Source organism: Gambusia affinis, linkage group LG01, assembly GCF_019740435.1.
Source record: "Gambusia affinis linkage group LG01, SWU_Gaff_1.0, whole genome shotgun sequence".
NCBI lineage: Eukaryota > Metazoa > Chordata > Actinopteri > Cyprinodontiformes > Poeciliidae > Gambusia > Gambusia affinis.
Window position 1 is genome coordinate 28,087,094 of NC_057868.1, and position 21,632 is coordinate 28,108,725.

General features: G+C 34.9%; 1 protein-coding gene and 1 long non-coding RNA gene across 2 annotated transcripts; one reads left to right on the forward strand and one right to left on the reverse strand.

The window, feature by feature from the left end:
• Nucleotides 1-317: 317 nt before the first annotated feature.
• Nucleotides 318-9,012, forward strand: LOC122838302 (deoxynucleoside triphosphate triphosphohydrolase SAMHD1-like). The gene is made up of 15 exons (XM_044128855.1): nt 318-504; nt 661-778; nt 1,577-1,737; nt 1,991-2,106; nt 2,636-2,706; nt 4,250-4,390; nt 4,792-4,892; nt 4,989-5,097; nt 5,189-5,280; nt 5,389-5,501; nt 6,842-6,981; nt 7,438-7,491; nt 7,606-7,710; nt 7,838-7,979; nt 8,466-9,012. The coding sequence occupies exons 2-14, from the start codon at nt 740-742 to the stop codon at nt 7,976-7,978; spliced, it is 1,383 nt and encodes a 460-aa protein (XP_043984790.1). The 5' UTR covers nt 318-504; nt 661-739; the 3' UTR covers nt 7,979; nt 8,466-9,012.
• Nucleotides 9,013-14,739: 5,727 nt separating this feature from the next.
• LOC122838348 lies at nt 14,740-16,324 on the reverse strand. The gene is made up of 5 exons (XR_006371883.1): nt 16,252-16,324; nt 15,867-16,002; nt 15,096-15,156; nt 14,856-14,906; nt 14,740-14,783 (listed from the first exon to the last, which is right to left on the reverse strand). It is a non-coding gene; the product is annotated as an uncharacterized LOC122838348 (long non-coding RNA).
• Between the last annotated feature and the right edge of the window lie 5,308 nt (nt 16,325-21,632).

A 21,632-nucleotide genomic window follows, 5' to 3' on the forward strand; every position in this document is an offset into this window, starting at 1 on the left:
AACAAATTCTTTGACATCTGGCAGCCATTTATATCTTATGTCGGGAATATTTCGGCAGATAACTTTGTGTAAAGGTCAAATATTGGTTTTGTGTGTGCAAACCTGTGCTCTGTATCAGCTGATGTATGAATAAAAGGTGTATTCTTGTTGGGGTAGTAGATCCGGTATAGGAGGGGAGGGCTGGGAGGGATTTTTGTTGTATATTTTGTCAGGTTTTTTTTTGTTGTTTTTTTTGTTTTGTTTTTTATGTGTATGTGTGTGTGGTGTATGTAAAAAATAATAATAAAAAGACCTTGATCAAAAAAAAAAAATCTGCAGTATGTAACTTTTATAAAAAATATATATTTTTTGGAGGCAGTGCTTCTGTATGTGTTCCTCTTTTACATCAGATAATAACCCAGCCCTGGAGGAGCATACAGTCTAGCTGTCACTATAAATTGTTGAAGCAGGTTGGAATTTTGATTCTGAAGACTCTGAGGTGACTGAAGTTTCCTTGCTGCGCTGGTAATCTTGCATTGAGTAACAGAAAATAATAAATATTTATTGTGTTTGGCATTTGCTCTAAAAGTAGTCCTGTTAACATAACATATTAATAAATGCTATGTTGTCTGTTTCACACTGGAATGTCTGTTTTTGTTTTAATCTATTCCTCCTTTATAGCATCTTGTCATCAGTCATTTGATCCTTCATTTCAAGAGTTTTGGTGACCATCTGCTGATCCTGCAAAACCTCTGAAACAATGGCAGACAATTCCTCAGAAGAAGAGAAAAAACCAAAGGTAAAACTGTTTCCACTGGACGAGATGTGAAAAACTAATTCTCACTTCATTCACAAATGTCCTCAAATTTCCTCAATGGGCCGAATGTGGGAGAATGCTTCGATAAAATTATCTTTTAACCAACTGTTAAAATTTTAATAAATAGGCTACCTCTGTACTTAACATTACATTGAACATATTTTCCCACTGACTAGTTTGACAGCATAGAGACAAAAACTGCTTTAATTTGATTAGCAAAATAACATCTAAGGACACAACTTTTATCTTGAACTGTTGAGAAAAACCTTTGACCAGTCAGATTTGGCCCCTGGGACTTTAGTTTGACATGTGTGCACTAGAGGGAGATGTAGTTCTGTATTCCTCTGTGTTCACAACTCTGTTGCCAGAAAAAAGGTGACAATAACTTGGTGGAATTCAAAATACTGAATAATTATACTGTTTAAAATACACCATAAGTAATACAAAGTAAAGAAAGAATATGACAGTTTGTAAAGGAGAACTTTATTGAGACAAATTAATTGTTAAATGAGTTTTACACATAAAATTTGTATTACACTACAAACCCAGAGATGTTCATTCTTTTTCTTTTAAATTTTAAAAGTCTATTGTTGTGACTCTACTTTGTCATATTCTGTGCTTTTAAGAGTTATTAAAGAGTAAATAAGATTTCTCATTATTCTCATTTCTCATAGGATTTGAGGACAAACTTATCACTCAAGTTTCTGTTCTGTTGGTTCCACACAGATATTAATTATTTTGGTCCTTTTCTTAAATTGTGATTCTATACCTGCTTTTCAGGTGTTCAATGATCCCATTCATGGCACCATTGAGCTGCATCCAATCCTTGTCAAAATCATCGACACTCCTCAGTTTCAGCGACTTCGAAACATCAAACAGCTTGGCGGAAAATATTATGTTTATCCTGCAGCGTCCCACAACCGCTTTGAACACAGCATTGGGTAAATGTCTGTATTTATTGCACCTAATTGCTGTTATTTAACTTAAGGTAATGGTTTTAACTTAAAGGCTTTAAGAGATGAATACTTGCACAATGTCTTTCAAAAGTATATCAGTGCTTCTCAAAATAACTTTCTAAATGTCTAAGTACTATGTTGGTTTAGAGCTAACATTAGTTGTCTCTTGAAAGTTTACACCATTTTACTTCTTTAAGTTTATTTTATTTTGTATGAGATCTTTTTGTTGCTCTTACAGGGTGGCACATTTGGCTGGAGAACTTCTTCAGACTCTCAAAGAGAAGCAGCCAAATCTTGGAATTGATGAGAGAGACATCCTTTGTGTGCAGATTGCTGGACTTTGCCATGACCTGGGTGAGGTATTCCCCAAAAAGACTGTTTCACAATATTCAGCTTCTTCAATATACAATACTTTCAACAACTATTCTACTTCTTCTAAATCTACTACTTGGGTAGCCATTACCTTAAGTTATACCTGCCTCAAATGAGGAAATGAATTATATTTATTGCTACTTTTGCCTATTGTCATTTTACATTATAGAGTTTGGCAAACGAAGTATTCCACTTCTTCAAAATCTACTTCCAAATCCATACAGACAAAAAAATATCAATAAATGACTTATATAAAATCAGCATTTATGTTAGAAAATAAGTCATTTAACTTTGGAAAAAATCTATAAAATAATATGTGGATTTTTTTATTATGATTTTATTATCTGTATATGTATCCAAACAGAATCTTTACTTGATCAAAATCAAGTTTTAGGATAAAAACGGATTAGTGGATCACTGGTTTCCAGAATGAAAGAGATCAATTTCAGAAATTTTTATTTTCATTTCAAGTCAGACTTCTGACCCCTTTTCTCTATTTCTCTCTTTCCAGGACATGGACCATTTTCCCACATGTTTGATCAAATGTTTATACCCAGAGCACGTCCTAATTATGCCTGGAGCGTAAGAAATTATTTTTACCTTTTACTGAATTGCTGCATCATTTAATTTTTCAGACTGGTTTGAGAATAAGAAAGCTTACATTTTTCTGTCACTCTTTGAATTGGAGTTAGAATATGACAGTTATTTTTTGACCAGCTTTAAAGATAAAAAGTTTTTAAGTTTACTACCTAGTTTGTAAGAATATGACTTTCCAAAAGGGCTGGTTTAAGCCTTAAACTGGTTTAAGGCCTAAACCAGTCCTTTCGACAACTGGATTAACAAAAATACATTCAGTGCTGTCCATGCTGGTACCTTAACAGACTAAATAAAACTGATGCAATGAAATACATAAATACTTGTCAAAAAATTTGCATATCCTTAAAGAGGACAATATTGTGTGTCCCTCATTTTGGAAATGGAAAGTCATATTTGTCTATTCATTACACACATTGGAGTAGACTATTCAACCCTTCATTTCTGGTCATAGTTATGATTATACCTAGCATATAATGAAAACTAATTCAGTGTCTCAGAAATGTAAATTTACATACGATCATTGAAAATAGTATTTTGCATTAATGCTGTGTAGCATGCAGTTGATCAGCCTGTGATTAGTTATTACTACAGAGGTGTAATGAAAACCTCTGTAGAGGTTTAGATAGTTCCCTTCAGTTCATCTGTATTGTTGGTTTTAGTGTCACTCATCTTCCTCTTGACAATATTTCATAGATTCTTTATGGACTTCAGGTCAATCTAACACTGAAACACCATGGTCATATAAACAGCTCTGGGTTTTAGTAGTATGGACAGATGCCCAATGCTGCTGAAAAATCCTAACAGCATCCTGTGAAAATAACCAGAATATCTGCCTAAATTTAAAAATATGGAAAATATTTACAGTGTCCTGCTGTGTCTAATTAAAGCAGCAGTATCTAACTTTTATTTAAAAAAAAAGGTTTTTTACATGTGTGATGAAGCTGTGACATTATAGTATGAGACAGATAATCAGCGAAAACAATCACGCTCCTCTGTCTTCTTCCAGTGCTAATTAGAAATAACCAATCAGAGCCAGGTGGAGGGTCTTTGCGCTGTCAATCACCCTCATGTGGTATGCCACTCATACCCCCACTCTCTCCTTGCTCTGTGCTACACCTTTTCTATTTCCTGATAACAGAGCTTGTTGTGAATCCTAGTCTACTTAGAATGACCACTAATGATGTCGAATAAACGATTTTCCTGGAGCGGTAAGTTGTTTCTCTGCAATTGGCACATTTAGCTATGTGAACACAAGTTTGATAGACAGTGCTAACACACTCCTTCTGGCTCTGATTGGTTGTTTTTGATCAGGAGCTGTGCATTTCTTCAGGCATTTCACTCAGAGGTATTCATTATACTATAATGATATAATGACAGTTTTCAAAAATAAGTGAAAAAAAAATTTTTTAAAGTTACTTACTGCTGCTGTAAAATTAGGCTGATTCTCATTTATTCACAATACACATTTCTTTTATTTTTGATATGTGACTGTCTCTTCTTATAGTAACTAATTTTATGTTTCTTCCAGCATGAGAAGGCATCTCAAGAAATGTTTGACCATCTGGTGAAAGAAAATAGCTTGACAGCAGTCATGGTGGCCCACGGCCTGGTGCAACAAGAGGACCTGCCCTTTATAAAGGAGCTGATTGATCCTCCAAAGATTGCTCAGGTACCCATCTGTTCAGCTTTAGAAATATACGAGTATGATCTTCAACTGGGTCTTGGCTAGTCTGGTATAATGTGTTGCACTACCACCATCTTATCATCACCGTCTTTGAATGTGATAAACTTTCAAGCACTGATATAGAAAATTTTGTAAAATAGAGAAAATATTTCTTTACAAGGGAAGTGCAAAGTCATTATTAAAACAGTTTAACTAGAAAAAGAAAAAGAAAATAAATTAAAAAATAGAAGGAATTAGCTATAATGTATAAAACTACCACATTCTATCAAAAACATTAATGTTCTTATGACAAAGGACAATTTGTATTTCTTATTTCACTGTTTCTTTCTGTGGAATCAGAAAACATAACTTAAAAAATTAGTACTTGTGTGGTTGTCTATTAACAGTGGCCACACCATGGCCGTCCTAAAGAGAAGGCCTTCCTCTACGAAGTTGTGTCCAACACAAGGAACAAGATTGATGTGGATAAGTGGGAATATTTTGCTAGGTGACTTTTTAGATTTAATTCTCCTCTCAAAATTTCAATCTTGTCATAAATCCCATAAATTTTTAAACCTATTTTTTTTCTCTTGCCATTTGTCAGGGACTGCCATCAACTGGGTATGCAGAACAACTTTGACTGCCATCGCTTGATTAAATTTGCCAGAGTGTGTGAAGTGGATGGGATGAATCAGATCTGTTACAGAGACAAGGTTTGATTTGTTTAATTCTTTTTCCTTCTTATCAACATTAAAATTCAAAATTACAATATTTGCCACTACATGCTTTCATTACTGTTAACAGGAGGTGTTCAATCTGTACAACATGTTCCACACAAGGTTCTCTTTGCACAAAAGAGCCTACCAGCACAAAGTGGGCAACAGCATAGAGTGGATGTAAGGAGTCCTTGACATTGCTGGATCTTAGTGGATGCTGTTTCTGTTTTATTACCTTTTATTTCATGCAATGTTTTCTCACCATTACAAGCTGGGGTTTTCCTTCAGGATCACAGATGCTTTTCTGGAAGCAGATGGACGCATCTTTGACAGCAAGGATGGGAAGAAGTGCAATCTCTCCAAAGCTATTGATGACATGGTGGCATATACTAAGCTGACAGGTGAGTAAACTTACACATCAATGTAGAAAAACATAAGAGTATGTTAGTTTGATTAAATGTGGATATTTAACACCAATATAAACTTGTATTCTTTATTTTACTTGTGCAAAATCAAAGGGACGGAAATAAAAATAAAGTTACAAACAATTTGCATCCACAAGGTCCATGTGGGTAAAACTGGCATAAGCACTCATAATTTAATGCTGATAGTTTATTCAGCAATTATTTTAATACCATTTTTGAACAGAAAGGTAAAACATTTGCAGTAACTATAACATAATCAGAAGTATATTAATCTAGAAAACCCTGCTTGCTACTCTGTCTTGTACACAAGATACATTAGCATCTTGTGTACAAGATAACTTGGATGGCTAAAAGGTAGCCATACAAGAAACTAAATTAATCAAATAACCTTAAAAAATAAGTACTCCATAAAAAGGCTTCTCAATATTGAATAACAGATCATAACATTAATATTGATTTCTGAGCAGTGCCTTCTGTCCCGATCAGCATCCTCTCAGTCCATGAGGATTTAAAACTGACTTCACTGAAGTTCAGTGAGTTCAGCACACAATGCTTTTCACCATTAGTACATTTACCTTTCTCATGCACAGCACCAAACAGGGCAAGCAAAGGGTTAACAGCTTCATGCCATTAACCTTACTAGGGGTGTAATTAAAAACTTCTTCCAGAAATTCACTTAGCCTGGTTTGTCCAGAAAACATTGCTGACATAAATAAAATTAGGAGTTTCCTCTTTTCCAAGTCGGCATGAACAGAAATGGGAAACTGCATGTAAACAAGCTTGAATGTAGAATGTACTTACATTCAAGCTTGAAGCTTATGAGGATTTAAGCTTCAAGCTTATCTGTGTCGCAGAGATGTTTGTGTCATCTCTGCAACACAGTAGAGATCTTGCACTCAGATAGATGCAAGGCAGCAATGTTATGGACATGTGTACACTAATTTAATTTACAACAAAGAATAATTAGCACAAAGTAACATTGCATTTCTAACACAGAAAAATTTTAGTTTTTCTTCCATTCCAATGTCCTTTTTTCTCTAGTACCTCCCAACATTTTGTTATCAGTTTTGGAGATCAGACTTTTATATGAGGATTTTAAATTAACGTGGTGACTGGGGTATAGGGATGTAGGAAATATCAGAGTTGTGAGTGTATAAGAATGTTTCTATGGACAGCTGCTCAAATTATACTCTTTCCGTATAAAAATAGAGAAAAAAGTAACAATTTTCTCTGGTATTTAGAGTCTGAAGTTTTAGAAAATTTTAAATCTATTTCTTTGTTTCGACCAATTTTGTATTTTTCTGTTTGCCTTGTAGATGCTGTATTTCATGAGATATTGAACTCCTCCTCTGTGGAGCTTCAAGAGGCACGGAAAATACTGGAAAGGATAGTGAAAAGAAACCTCTACGTGTGTCTGGGGGAATTTTCATCAGATAAGAGACTGGACGAAATGAAGGTATCCTAAGAACTTCAACTGTACTCAGTAACAATGTAACTATCCATTCATTTGCTAACACCCTTGTCCCTAATGGGGTCAGAAGGGGTGCTGGTGCTTATGTCCAGCTAATGTTCCGGGCAAGAGGACAGGTCACCAGGGTAACACTGAGACAGACAAGACAAACAACCATTCACACACACACCTGGGGAGAATTTAGAGAGCCCAATTAACCTGACAGTCATGTTTTTGGACTGTGGGAGGAAGCCGGAGAACCCGGAGAGAACCCACCATGCACAGGGAGAACATGCAAACTCCATGCAGAAAGACCCCGGGCCGGGAATCGAACCCAGGACCTTCTTGCTGCAAGGCAACAGCTCTACCAACTGTGCCACTGTGCAGCTGCACTGTAACTATATTGTTTGATTTTTAAATAAAAATCTGGAAATTGTAACATTTTATGTAACTTCTGTTTAGAATCAGTGGAACGTGCATGTCGGAGAGGGAAACGAAAAATATTATGTTGTGGAAGTGAGTTTTAATGCAAATAGAATCTTTTTTTTTAATCAGGCAATTAATTTTGATATTTGCAATTTAATCTCTGAAATATTATTTGTAACCTCACACTATTTATTTAATATTTAGTCAGTCAAGTACAACTATGGAATGAATGGAGAAGACCCAATACAACACGTGAGTTTCTACACCAAGCAAAACCCAGACGTAGCCAATCCTATTGACAGAGCTCAGGTGAGAATGAAACAGAATATTTTAGATTCTTGATTTCTTCTGAATCAAGATTATTTGAATTTTCACCACAGTGTTTCTAATTTATGGTTCAATACAAACTGCCATGTGCTGTTTATATCTCTTTCAGGTATCTTTACTTCTTCCAGGCGTGTTTGAAGAGAAGAAGTTTAGAATCTACACTAAGAGAACAGATGATGGCGATGTGAAGGCTGACAGAGACCGCTACAGAGCATTTCTAGATCTGCTCGCACAACCAGCTCAACCCTGAGGTATTTCTGGAGGATGTAACTAGCCAAATATAATAGACATCAGTTGTTTTTAGTGAGCTGTGATTCATAACTTTCTAATTTTATTTTAAACAGTGTGTGAAAAATATTAGGAGTTTATCTACTTGAATTTGATTTACTGACCCCAAAAATTTTTGTTTATTCCACAATGTAAATATTTGTTTGGGTTAACATCCCAAGTCTGTTAAAATACAGTACAATATGTACATAACTCTATATTAATTAACGTTCTTGCACCATTAATTAATATCTCAAGTCTGTAAAAATACAATATAACATATATAACTGTATATTAATTAATGTTCTTGTGCCACCACTTTCTCTAAGAAGTGATGTAGAGTTATTTACAATCGTCAAAATGATCTGTGTAGTGTAGTTCACTTTTTATGTCATAATTTATGCATTTTCATTTATTATGTACATTGTGCAATCACACAACTTGCAATATCTGTCTTTTCTGTTTTTTAGACGGTAATCATGGCTCCGGTTCTGAAGCCTCTGAAACTTCTGAAAGAAAGAAATTTTATTCTTGTCAATAAGTATAACCATGCAAAAAATTTAAATGGGTTTGTAAAAGTGCAGACAAACTGTTTTTGCAGTTAAAGAGGTTTGAAAGTTAATCTTATATGACTTTATTTTTTCTTAAAGGTGAATGTTTTGATTAACATAGACAATATTTACATATCAAGAAATACAGTAAAAAAGATACATTTGAAACTTTATTCTAATATTTGATTTGTCATTTGTGTTTGGTGTTTGGTATGTGGGTATTTGATTTATTAGTTTTATTCATACTTCATCAATTAGTTTTGGTAAATTAGGTTTGTTGTCATCACCTTCCAGGTCTGTTGACATTACAAATATGTCTTTGGGTGTCATTTAAATACAACATTATTCTTGACTAAATGTGTAATAGTGCCATTCAATCTGGACTTGAATGTGTAAAATTTTCTCAGGAGTGGTGAGAATGTAATCATTTTAACAAACTTGTTTTAAAATAAATTGTGAGATGTCACATTGTGTTTCATTTCTTTCAACACCTTTGTTCTATACATTTGTTTTTTTGATTACATCTAAAACTTTACCGAAGCCTGAAGCTCAGCTGTAGAAATGTCATTGTTCTTTCATCAATTAAAGAACTCAGGAAGAGTCTTGTAGATACCGTATATTGCTAATATGAAAGTCATTTGACAAATTTAGACTTAAAGTATTCATTTTATTCTCTTATTTAAATTGTTATTCTGACTTGAAGTAGTTTGAACAAGTTTTCATTTGGTGAAAGTGAAGGAGGTCTCAAGGACACTTTTTTTTAACCAAAAATAATCAAAATATCATTGGAAAAATAACAAAAGCTGGCCAGCAATTATAAAACCTGTTGCTTTTGAAAAGGCTATGAATATTACAATTTCAGTCTTTACTCCACCATTTAGAGAAAATAAATCCAAAACTTACATCTTTATTATTGTCTGGTTTAGTTGACATTTTTCATATCTGATCTGCTTTCAGAATACAAATTAAGAAATAGGTTTTGTAATAGTTGAATTGGTTCTTCATATCAATAAGTTAATGACATTAACATTTTCATCAGCCAACACTTTCATTAGGTCTGTAGTATTAAATGACCCTGGATTTAACTTCAGCATATTAATCATTTTGTGTGTGACACTGGGCAATTATATTTTAGGAAGACATTTCTGGTGTCAGGGTTGTATTTTATTTTTTTTAACCATTTTTTGTTTGTACTTAAGTGTTGAAATAGAATGTGACTGACTGACTGACTGACTGACTGACTGACTGACTGACTGACTGACTGAGTGAGTGAGTGAGTGAGTGAGTGAGTGAGTGAGTGAGTGAGTGAGTGAGTGAGTGAGTGAGTGAGTGAGTGAGTGAGTGAGTGAGTGAGTGAGTGAGTGAGTGAGTGAGTGAGTGAGTGAGTGAGTGAGTGAGTGAGTGAGTGAGTGAGTGAGTGAGTGATGAGCATGCTGGTTTAGAAAACTTTAATAAAAAGTTCATTATAATTTCTGCTTGAACTCTACTGTCTTGCAATGGAATTATATATATATATAATTCTGATTACTTTCCTAACCAGAATTGATTTTCTTTTCATTTTAAAAATAATTTTTATTAAAAGTTTTGGTGTTAATTGATGTGTGCAGAGCCTAAAGGAAATGGATGGTTTAACTGTTGCCTAGCTACAGGTTGTGTACCCCAATTAATTTAATTTAAATTAAATTGAATTTAAATTGAATTCAGTTTAAATTCAGTTTAATTTAATGAATACCTGTTGGATCGCTTTTCTTTTCAGTTGCTGCTGTATAAATAAAATAAGTTTATATTTTATTTCAATAGCACCAACTGAACATACATCACAAACAGATATTTATATTTATGAAACCATAAGGTGTATGATTCATTCGCTTCCTGTGCAGCACTCAAATATCCAGGAAAAGAAACTCTTGATCGTCTTAGGGCAGTTCTCCTTTAATTTTACCTCAGCACTGTCAAAGTAATTCTCAGCTAAGAAGGAAAGTTTTTTTTCTTCATTTTCCGATTTTGTGGGTTCGTCACAAGGAGCTGGTAAACTGGTGACAACATCTGGTGATGCTTTATCTACCTTACCTTCAGATTTGAATGGATTGGGCAGTTTGATGTTGGAAACACACTTCTGCTGCTTTGTTGCTTGTATTTGTTTCCTGACAGGTGTGGGTGTTTCCTAGGCTGACATTTGGGGCTTCACATGGATCAGAATTCTTCCTTTTTTACATGAGAGTTTTTAGTATTGGCGTAAACCTGCCACCACTTTCTGAGATGTTTCGAGCCCGTGTATTTCCCCCTGTGATCCTGGGTCAGTTTGACTTTCTGTGTCCTGCCTCCCAGCTTTTAATGAAAATATGTATTCCTCATTTTCATAATCCTCTTCAGGTTGGTGGTCAAAGCACGAAATAGCTGAACCAAATCTGCACAGAATTTCACTGGATGTTTTATACCTTCCAACCTCTGCTTCCTCGAGCTGCGACTCTCTCATGTTTGCATGGGCCAAAGATACGTACGGCCCCTTGCTTTTATACGAAAGATGTGACATAGTTATGAAACGATGGCCAAGAGCTTGACTTGGGGTGATCCTTTTTGCTGGATTGACATGCAGCATTCGCTTAAGGAGGCTCATGAAGGCCTGTGTGTCTTGTTCTTCAACAGGATCATCCAGTCCCGGGTGCAACCTTGGCAACTCATCAAAAGTCTGTATATATTTGTCAATGCAACTGTGCTTTGCAACCTTTTTCCCCGTTAGTTTTTGATATTCCTCATTCGTATTCAGTTTCCAAAATGAATCCTGAGTGAAAGTAAAGAAAGTGTTCACCCTCAACTCTTTCCTGAGAATGTCGTCCTCTGGGAAAAACCGTGCAGCTTTGTTATCACTCTGATGAACTCGTATTCAGATTGCACGGGATACATGTGCCTTCCGATGAAAACCAGGGCCAGAACGCAGCCAAGAGTCCACATGTCAACGCCCTCTTCCAAGGGCAGGCCCAGCCAACACCTCGCTGCAGTAAACAGAAAGAGGCGGGGACGGACCGCTGTCAGTCTCATACCTTATATGGAAATGGGACTATTTCATTCCGGAAATGAAAGGGGCGCCAGTGACACTATTTCCTGTACCAACCGTTTCATAATAATTATAATAATAATAACAACGTATTTTACTTAACAACGCCTTTCAAAACACCCAAGAACACTTTCAACATTAAAAATACAAATTAAACAGTAAAGAAATGGCTACAAAACGTGATATGTCACGTGGTATGTCCCTTTTTTATTTTAAAATCTTTATTAAATCTTTATTTAAAATTATATTAGTAACAAACAATCTAAAATAAGCAACAATGAGTCATTATGGCGATGTATTTATCTGTCCTTATACCTCAAAGAAAAGTCATAAAACATGAATCAAATCAATATTTTGGAGACAAATGTACATTACGTTAAGATCACATTTATCCATCCATTAATTATCATGAATTATCCTTATAGTTGGTCATGAGGGCTGCTGACCCTGGACAGATCACCAGTCCATCACAGATTCAGAAAAGAGACATTAACAAATACCTGCTGGTGCTGAAGTTCAAATAATAGATTTTGATGTTATGAATGGTACTCTTAAAATAAATAAGTTAAAATCTAAATAAATAAGTTAAAGGCTATTATATTTAACAACTAGACGGAAAAGAGGTTTGGTCAGTAAAACATTTAGTCGACAATTTTGGCCAACTTAGTACATCCATTCACGGTGCACTTTTGTTGTTTATTTGCCAAATATTTTTCTTATTATTCACATTGTGAATATAATTTACAAACAACCCAAAGAACCTCTGAACTTCTAACAAGTGAGATTCTGTAACTAGAATATTCTTGGCTGCAGGTGACCTGGCTCAGCTGTTGTCATAGTTCACCACAATGTCTCCTTTAAGGACTCCAGCTCAACCAGTAAACTGACTGGTGTCCCACTATTCCATTTAGAAGTCCCATATTAATTCTACCAATTACAATAGATTCACAAAATAAAGACCTTAAGTATCCAATTGTTGCAAAACCCAAAGTGATTCATTAAAACTTTAAATGTAGCTTCAACCTGGAAAGACTCACACAGAAAGCAAGTTTTAGAAAGTTTATTTGACAAGAAATAATCTTCGGCGTTTGGACCCGGCAGTAGACACTGAGCTGGTAACCACCAGAGAGAATCATCTTTTTTCTATATGAAAACTTTTTTAAATAAAGTCACTAGATGCATAAATTAGACCAATGTGTAATTTCTAACTCTGTCTTCATCTCCCCTGCTCAACCAATCACCTGCTCAGGCGTCTCCCTCCCAGCCTAACGGTACTGGTCTCGTCTCCTCCACCCTTCAGAAAGTCCAGCTCAGCATACCTTTAATGTTATGTTTGTATTATGACTTTGTAACTGAACAATATATTTCTGTATGTGCTTGCTTTATTATAAAAAACCAACAGTTGATTCTGACTGTTAAAACATAAACAACTTGTCTGTATGTCGGGTTTGGAAAGAAAATTTGTATCGATTCCAGTCATTGTTCAAAAATGTATAGGAAACACTGTATATTGCAAGTTATTAACTTGGCTTGCATTTAAAACGTTTAAACAAGGTTTTCCGATTTTTAACGCTGTTAAAATATATTTACAACTACTTTATTGGTTCTACTGTCTCTCCAACAGATTACAGCCACAATGTAACTTTGTGGAAACGACACCAATTCTATGAAAACTAAATAATGTAAATCAACTGAGCTACAACAAAAGGAACTTTCAAAAATGTAAATAATATCGAAAGAACACATTATGAAAAAGGATCCCTGCACAAGTCAAAAGATAAATATTCTTTAGCAGAAACTATTTAAAATGACATGTCACAAAAAAAACAAAAAAAAAAAACAATGTGTGACAACTGACGTGTGAAAGACTGAGGCAAGCAACTAATATTGTCCTTGAATTCAGTGTTGACATTCAGGTCAGGGTCCAGGTGAGCCATCACAGTAATAAGGAGAGAACTCTCAGGAAGAACACGTTACAACAGCAAAAGGAATCCAGTTTTCTGCCTGGAATGACTGAAAATTTACCCCAGTTGATCTGTTAATGAAAAATTGATTTCATGTAGTTAAAATCTAATTTCACATGTTTTAGGTGAAAACAGTCAAAGGTCCTCACCGTCCAGCCAAGCAAAGTGAGTCTTCTTCCTGAAAACTGGGTCAGACACAATGGCTTGAAAGGACCTGCAGGTCAATGCCAAGGTGAGGTCAGCTGTGTCTCCTGGGGTCAGAAACTCCTCCTGGACAACAGCTTCAAATCCATGCAGAGGCATCTGGAAATTAAAAAAACAAATTAATACAGAAACAGGTGCATTGCAAGACTGTGATACAGTAAGAATGGCTCTGACACACATGATTATGAATGAATCTTACCTGTAAGATTAGTGCTATACTTTGTACCTGAATGGTGAAGAGCATTAAACAATAATTAACACTTTATCTCTCTCAGTATCTTATCCTTTCATCTCTAATGGTATAAAAAAAAACGCTGTCCAAATAATGAATTAAAATTATTTATTTAAATCATTTAGGGTTTTAGTCTCAATTGCACATAAAGATATACAAATCAAAATTACTGGTTATGTGTAAATTTAAAAAATGAACCTCAATTTGTGCATTGGCTGCTTTGGCATAGGTGTGGTCATCAGCACACAGAGTCTGTAAAAATACAGATATGTTCTAAGTGAAAGATGAATGCAAGTCCAAATAATATCAAAACAGCTTCAACCCTTTTAATTCTTCTATCCTGATTTTCTTTCAGACTTAAAAAAATAAGCACAGAACAAAGGTACACTGTGAATGGACATAATACAAATTACATGATTTAAAACTACAAAGTGATGAATTTTAGCTACAACTTACCTCACATTTTGCCCTCTCAACAACTTTTTTCTGCTTTCTCTCCTTTTGTTCTTCTTCTCTGGACCTGTTAAAAAGGACAAATAGAAGGTTTTCTTAAAAAACTGAAATATGTGTAACATAACGTGGTGCAGTGCACCATTATTGTTCTTACTTCACAGGAAGTTTCTCAAGAGAGTGAGAGACCATCATCTTCATATTGTCATCATATCATTCTGTGGACATCACAGGTTCACATTTAATAAAATCTCCAACAGAAATTATCGACTCTCATCTGTTTCTTTACCTCGCTGAAATCAAATGATGCTCCCATCACAAAGTAGTGAAAACTGTTGAGAAAAATGTGATTATTACGTCTATAGAAACCATACAACAATATGGTGGGTGGAGGCGGATGTTACCATGACTACTAACATCCCACAGTTGTTGGACAGTCCTTGTTTAGGCAATCCCTGTGGTGTTTAAGAGAAAATTCAAGAAGGGGGAAGAAAATAAATGTGTCATTACTATAACAATCAAATTGAGGTAAAGGACAACAGCCTTACCCACAGTGTTGATTATAAACATTTAAAGCAGGAATGGTTGGAAATAAGCATCTTGTAGCTCTAAAGAACCACAAGTGATCCATCAGAACATCTCACCTTAACATCATTGCCAACAGATTCTGTCCATGGTCCAGATGACATCTGAAGACAGACTTCTCTGATGATACAAAGTTTTTAAGTTAAAAATTAGCAAGGGCATAATTCACAACATAAAAATTACAAACATGTATGAGAATGAAAGACAGAGGTGAGACAACATCTACATACATTGCAGATATGTTTAAACAAGACGTTGTTCATTCCCACTTAAAACAGAGCATGGACACAACGTAACAGCTACTAACATAAAAGAAAAATGTTTTTACACATCAGAAAATATACAAATGATTGGTAGAAAAAAAAGGCATGTTTTAATTAATCACTGTAGATTCTTTAACATTATTGTTACCGTTTTGTAGGATTTAATAATTAATTTTCATAGTCACAATGGCTTCCAGATACTAATATATAATCTGCAAAAAATTTATTGAAATTGTAAAAGTGATATTGCTCAAGCAGCAAAGGGCAGGTGTTAACTAAATAGATTTACTCAATTACTCTGCAACTTTTGACAAAATAAAAAAAAATAATTAATTAAAATTAGGACTATTTTTCCATGTTATACTCTTCAGTAAATTTTGTTGATATGCAACCTAATGCAAGTAACTTAACTGAATGAAGAACACATTTTAATCCGTGAAGAAATAAAACATGATACACAGATAAATGTTTATGTTAGGTTTCTTCTAACCTTAATTTGTTAACACTAGAAAACTGGTAAGTATGTAAAAAAAATATTTTATATTTTTCAAGTGTAGTTTTACATACCATTATGTTGAACCATAGCAGTTTGTGCTATATGGTTCTGTAGCCTCTACGAGCAAAGAGGACAGCAATATTTATCGTTCATGCAATACGGAAGAATCTCCTCTCCGTTCCGAATGTTGCAAATGGATAGGTGGATCTGTATAATAAAAATAAAAAACAAAGTTTGAGTATAAAATACATTTCTCAACTAAACATGTTATCTACTTTACTATTTTTATCTAAAGGTGCCCTGCAGGATAATAATTAGCTATGCTACATGCTAAAATTAGCCTTCGGGAATGAATTACGAATTTCACTAGTTTACAGCTGTTAATTATATTTTCAACCTAATCTTGAAAAGCGTATTGATTTACTATGTAAAAAAAATTTAAGAAGGTAAAAATACCTTTTGTTGACTTTGTGAGTTTTGCATTGTTGATCGTGTGCCGAACACCAGTGGAAGAACCTCTTAAACTTCTTTCTTTCTTCTTCCTTTCCTCTTAACCCCGCGTCTTTAAGGTATTTATACTAGTGATTATGAAAACAGCGCCCCCTTCATTTCCGGAATGCAATAGACACATTTCCAAATAAGGTATGGGACTGACGGAAAGGTCCGTCCCCGCCCCTTTCTGTTTGCTGTAGCGAGGTCCTTCTCACTCTGACTGGTAGAACGGAAAAGAAGGACATTTTTTGAGCCGAGACCTGTTGGAAAAGACTAGGCTAGGCTTTATATTGATAGAATACGGGTCATTTCTTTCGACCTATGTTGATCCTCATTCTTTCTTTTATTTGAAGCTCCGTGTGCTGCATTACTCCGGTTTCACAAGGCTTACATTAAGAAACCACAGCAACCAACATTGTCAGTTGTTTTTACACAGTCAGGCAAAGATCTGATGAGGCCACAACATGATTAAGTAGAAGGTAAACATTAAAATGTTTAAATCTTTGTCAGGCAAAGAGGAGGAGCAAGCAAAGATATTTTCTGGAGAAACAATAAATAAAGTTGTATCAAAAAGATTGACCAAAACACAACTCTACATGAAATAAATAGGAAGGGAGTTCCGCCCTCATCTCAAATAATAAAAATAAAATGTAAATGCATTTTAAATGTGCAGAGCTGTTTCTTTAAATGTAGCAGTCTATGATGGAGGTTATTAAAGGTTGAGTAAAATTTGATGAAGATACTGTGTTAAAAAGTATAAAAGGCCTTTAAGCTGCCTAATGAATATTTGACAAAATAAACCAATTAAAAACAATAAAATAAACATGTATATTGCTAAATTGAACCTTATTTTTCTGAAACAAACCTTGTCTAGGACTGTTTCACTAAATCGTTCTCTTCTACTTTCTGTGTTTTGTATAAAAAGCTATTTGCTGGGCTCTTCAACGAACTCGACTTGTAGAAAAATATACTTGTCATGTAACACTCATCTGTTTACTTCTAATGTGCAACAAGGGGCAGCTGTCTCTCTCCGTTCACTGAAAGTTAAGTTGAGTCTTGGCTTTCTTGACTCAGTTCATGTGAACGTTTGTTTCTTTGGAGCTGCAGCCATCACTGTCCTCGCCTTCATTGTTGGTGCACCAGCTGGGTTTCAGAGGAGTCAGCTCAGGTGCTATGACATCACCGTCCTACAGGTAAGAAAGAAATGTTTGTTATGAGATTTGCAAGAATGCAAAACATGAGATTTGCAAGAATGCGCCAGTACCAATAGAATGTTGTGTAGTTTTACCTTTAAATTAAATGCAAATTTGCACTATTTTTACCAAACCACCCATCTATACCATCATCAGATTCTGATGCGTTTTGGGTCATATAGAGCTTTCAGGGTGGGCTGCATGGATCCATCAATCCATACATACATACATACATACATACATACATACATACATACATACATACATACATACATACATACATACATACATACATACATACATACATACATACATACATACATACATACATACATACATACATACATACATACATACATACATACATACATACATACATACATGCATACAAACATATATACATACATACATACATATTTCTACACATGGATTTGAGAGTGCAGTTACAAAAGATGTCTGAAGTCTGATGGGGAAACGTGAAACAACATAACAGAAGATAGAGTTTGTTCCATTTCCAAAAACCAAACTGAATCTGGAAAATTGTAAAAGATTGATAAATGCCTTCGGCTTCATGAACAGATGAACACAACAGAGACTGATTGTATGACTACAACATGTTCATCTTTATGAGGGTTTTTGTCGTCGTTACATTGTATGTTTGACTAAATCAAAGAGTAATATCCCAAACTGTGTCAATAACAAATGCAAGTTGTGAATTGTTTTCATTAGTTTATTTTTACAGTCTAGTCTTAGTAATAAATTCAAGATGGAAACAGAGAGAGAAAAATTTTAGACATTTAACTCAAAGGTGTCCAACTGCTGTCTTTGGAGAGTAATGTAATGAAGCTTTCAGATCGATTCCTGGTCCAACACGGCTAAATCAAACGGCTAATCTTGTTAGCAAGCAGAAAGGTTCTACGGAGCCCTGATAATGAAAGAGGAACAGTGGATTCGGTCTTACATTAAATCCTTACCTGGTTTTTATTGATTTTTATGGCTTTTGTTGGGTCATCCTTGCAGTAAAAACGCACGTTATTGATGGGGTTCTTTTCTTTCATCCCATAGACATTTCTTACAGCAAATACAAACTCAAATGGTAATAAATTTGATTGCATAAACCAAAAAATTATTTTTTTTCTTTAGAAAATCAGAAAAATTCAGCAAATGGGCTATAGCTAGGCCTGTTGTGATAAACAATAAATCAATTAATCGCACGATAAATTAAAACTATCAACCTGAATGAAAAAAGGCTCAACTCCAGTGCTCTCCACTGACCCTCCCTTCCTCATTTCCTTAGTGTAATTTCCAGCGCACACTACACCATCTTAGAGCTGTCGGCCAACAGTCGGCCCATTTTCAAAACATGATCTTTGGCAGGAAATCGCATGCATTATTACGTTATTTCCATTAAATCAGTGTAAAAAGGTCTTCAAACAATATTAGCGTTTATTGCAATAATTTTTTGAGACAATTAATTGCTCAGCAAAATTTGCTATAATGGGAGGCCTATAACTATGTAAAAGGCCACTAAAGGCCTTTTAGCAGCCAGCCTGCCAGAACACCCTGAAAGATCTACATGACCCAAAACGCATCAGAAACTGATGGTGGTATAGATGGGTGGTTAAGTAAAAATAGTTCAAATTTGCATTTAATTTAAAGGTAAAACTACACAACATTCTATTGATACTGGTGCATTCTTGCAAATCTCATGTTTTGCATTCTTGCAAATCTCCTAACAAACATTTCCTTCTTACCTGTAGGACGGTGTTGTCATAACACCTGAGCTGACTCCTCTGAAACCCAGCTGGTGCACCAACAATGAAGACGAGGACAGTGATGGCTGCAGCTCCAAAGAAACAAACGTTCACATGAACAGATTCATGAAAGCCAAGACTAAACTTAACTTTCAGTGAATGGAGAGAGACAGCTGCTCCTTGTTGCACATTAGAAGTAAACAGATGAGTGTTACATGACAAGTATATTTTTCTACAAGTTGAGTTCATTGAAGAGCCCAGCAAATAGCTTTTTATACAAAACATAGAAAGTAGAAGAGAACGATTTAGTGAAACAGTGCTAGACAAGGTTTGTTTCAGAGAAATAAGGTTCAATTTAGCAATATACATATTTATTTTATTGTTTTAATTGGTTTTGTTTGTCAGATATTTATTAGGCAGTTTAAAGGCCTTTTATAATTTTCAATTAATTAATTGTTAATGTTTACCTTCTACTAAATCATGTTGTGGCCTCATCTAATCTTTGCTTGACTGTGTTTAAAAACAACTGATAATGTTGGTTGCTGTGGATTTTGAATGTAACCCTTGTGAAGGTTTGAGAAACAATATATGTTGAAATAAACTCTTCAGAATTGAGAGGACAACAAAATGTCATCTGAAGCTGAAGACGAAAGATACAACTTGTTTTGTCTGATTGTTTTACATAACTCATGCTAAAGGCCGCAGAGAAACAGGTGAATTCTTGGTGACTGATTGCACTAAGAATTACAATCACAAGCTGCAAAGAAATCTGATATGTTCATGCCAGTATCACCATCACACTGTTTGACTTTAGCCCAATCATGCTGGGCATTTTAATCTGCTTGTTCAATTAACATAAAACAATCAGATATATCTGTGGCGTGCTTATGTTATGATGCTATATATTTCCTTTTCAGGAATTGAAACTGGTGGGCTGATAATTCATTTTACAAGACAAATGGATCCAATTAATATGCAGCTATAGGGTGAACTTCATTCATGTTGTGAATTCAAGGTAGATACAACCATTTTGAAATAAAAACCTTCCAAATCTCTGTTTCTGATAGTGATAAGTAAACAACTCTCAGTGTGAAGTTACTTTTCTACAGGAATCCATTGACCACATAATGAGAACAAGTTTGTCTGGATTTAAAGGCTTTCAACAATCAGTGATGTGATGAACTTGTTTCATTCTTGGCACGAGTTTGTTTTGGTCCAGGTGATCAAAAACAACAAAGAAGCATCAGCTGTTGTACAATATCGGGTTTTTCATTCTTAGCTTCAAGGCTTCCTTTGTTGGTCTGGATTATTGAAACCAGGTGTTGCCCATAGTTTTGACACTTCATATGTTTGTGTGGCAAACAGCTTAAGATGCAAGGGAGAAATTAAAATAAAAGATATTAACAAATGTTCTCAAAGTTGCATAAATGATAGATGTTTGTACATCTACTGCCAAGCAAATAAAACCAGCAAACTAGTTTTGAACACATCAATGTTCTTAATCTAACGCTTTCTGATGGGGCAATGGAAATAAAACAACAGATGTAATCTGAAGTAATTCACACATACCACCGAGATTTAACTGATGCTTGTTTTATATACAAGCATATACAAGATCAATTCCAGATCTTGGAATTTATCAGTCAGGAATTGCAGCACGTCTCAAGCAGCAACAAAGGCGCCTTATAGGGGGGAAGTTATTACAATTCTATGGGCCCCTGACCGACAGGGGGCCCTCCACAATTTATTATTAGTTTTTTTTGTTCATAGAAATAAAATTTAAAAACGGAGCCCTTTCAATTACAAAATTAATCATATTGTGTTTTCGAAGATTGTTTTTAGCAGTAAAAATTTTATGTTCCCATTCTCAGACCAAAAAACACACATCTATATTTGCCCTGGACCCCCTGGATCTGCATGAAATGGTTCGTTCCTGCTTAGCGCACTTGACGGTGACGGTGTTCAGCAGCAGACAGTGAAAGACAAGAAGGACTGTGGCAGTTACTATGCTGCTAAGAAAAATTATAAAATCAAGTTTTCAAAAAAAAAAAAAAAAAAAAATAGAGAGTGGGAGAGAGAGAAAAAGGCAAGCGTGTCAATTTATAACCCAATTTTTCTCCGAGAGGTGGGTAGACTGTGAGATTATCAACCATTTAGCAGTTATCTTAGCTACTGACTACTGTTTGTCTCCATTTCACTAGCATTTAATGAATTAAGGAAAAAAATTACCAAGATTTAACTTTTCCCTTGTACCTTTTACCACTTAACAACAGATGCTTCAGTCAGCAGCAGCTCAACCCCACGTCCCTGCTGACCTGTCCTCCCCTAAATTGAATTAAATCTGCAGTATGTAACTTTTATAAAAAATATATATTTTTTGGAGGCGGTCCTTCTGAAT

Excerpts from the sequence above, each read along its gene's own strand:
- LOC122838302 (XM_044128855.1), top strand. The coding sequence starts at position 740 with ATGGCAGACAATTCCTCAGAAGAAGAGAAAAAACCAAAG. Across the intron at positions 5,281-5,388 it reads GGCAACAGCATAGAGTGGAT|GATCACAGATGCTTTTCTGG; the intron begins GTAAGGAGTCCT and ends GTTTTCCTTCAG. Across the intron at positions 6,982-7,437 it reads AGAGACTGGACGAAATGAAG|AATCAGTGGAACGTGCATGT; the intron begins GTATCCTAAGAA and ends ACTTCTGTTTAG.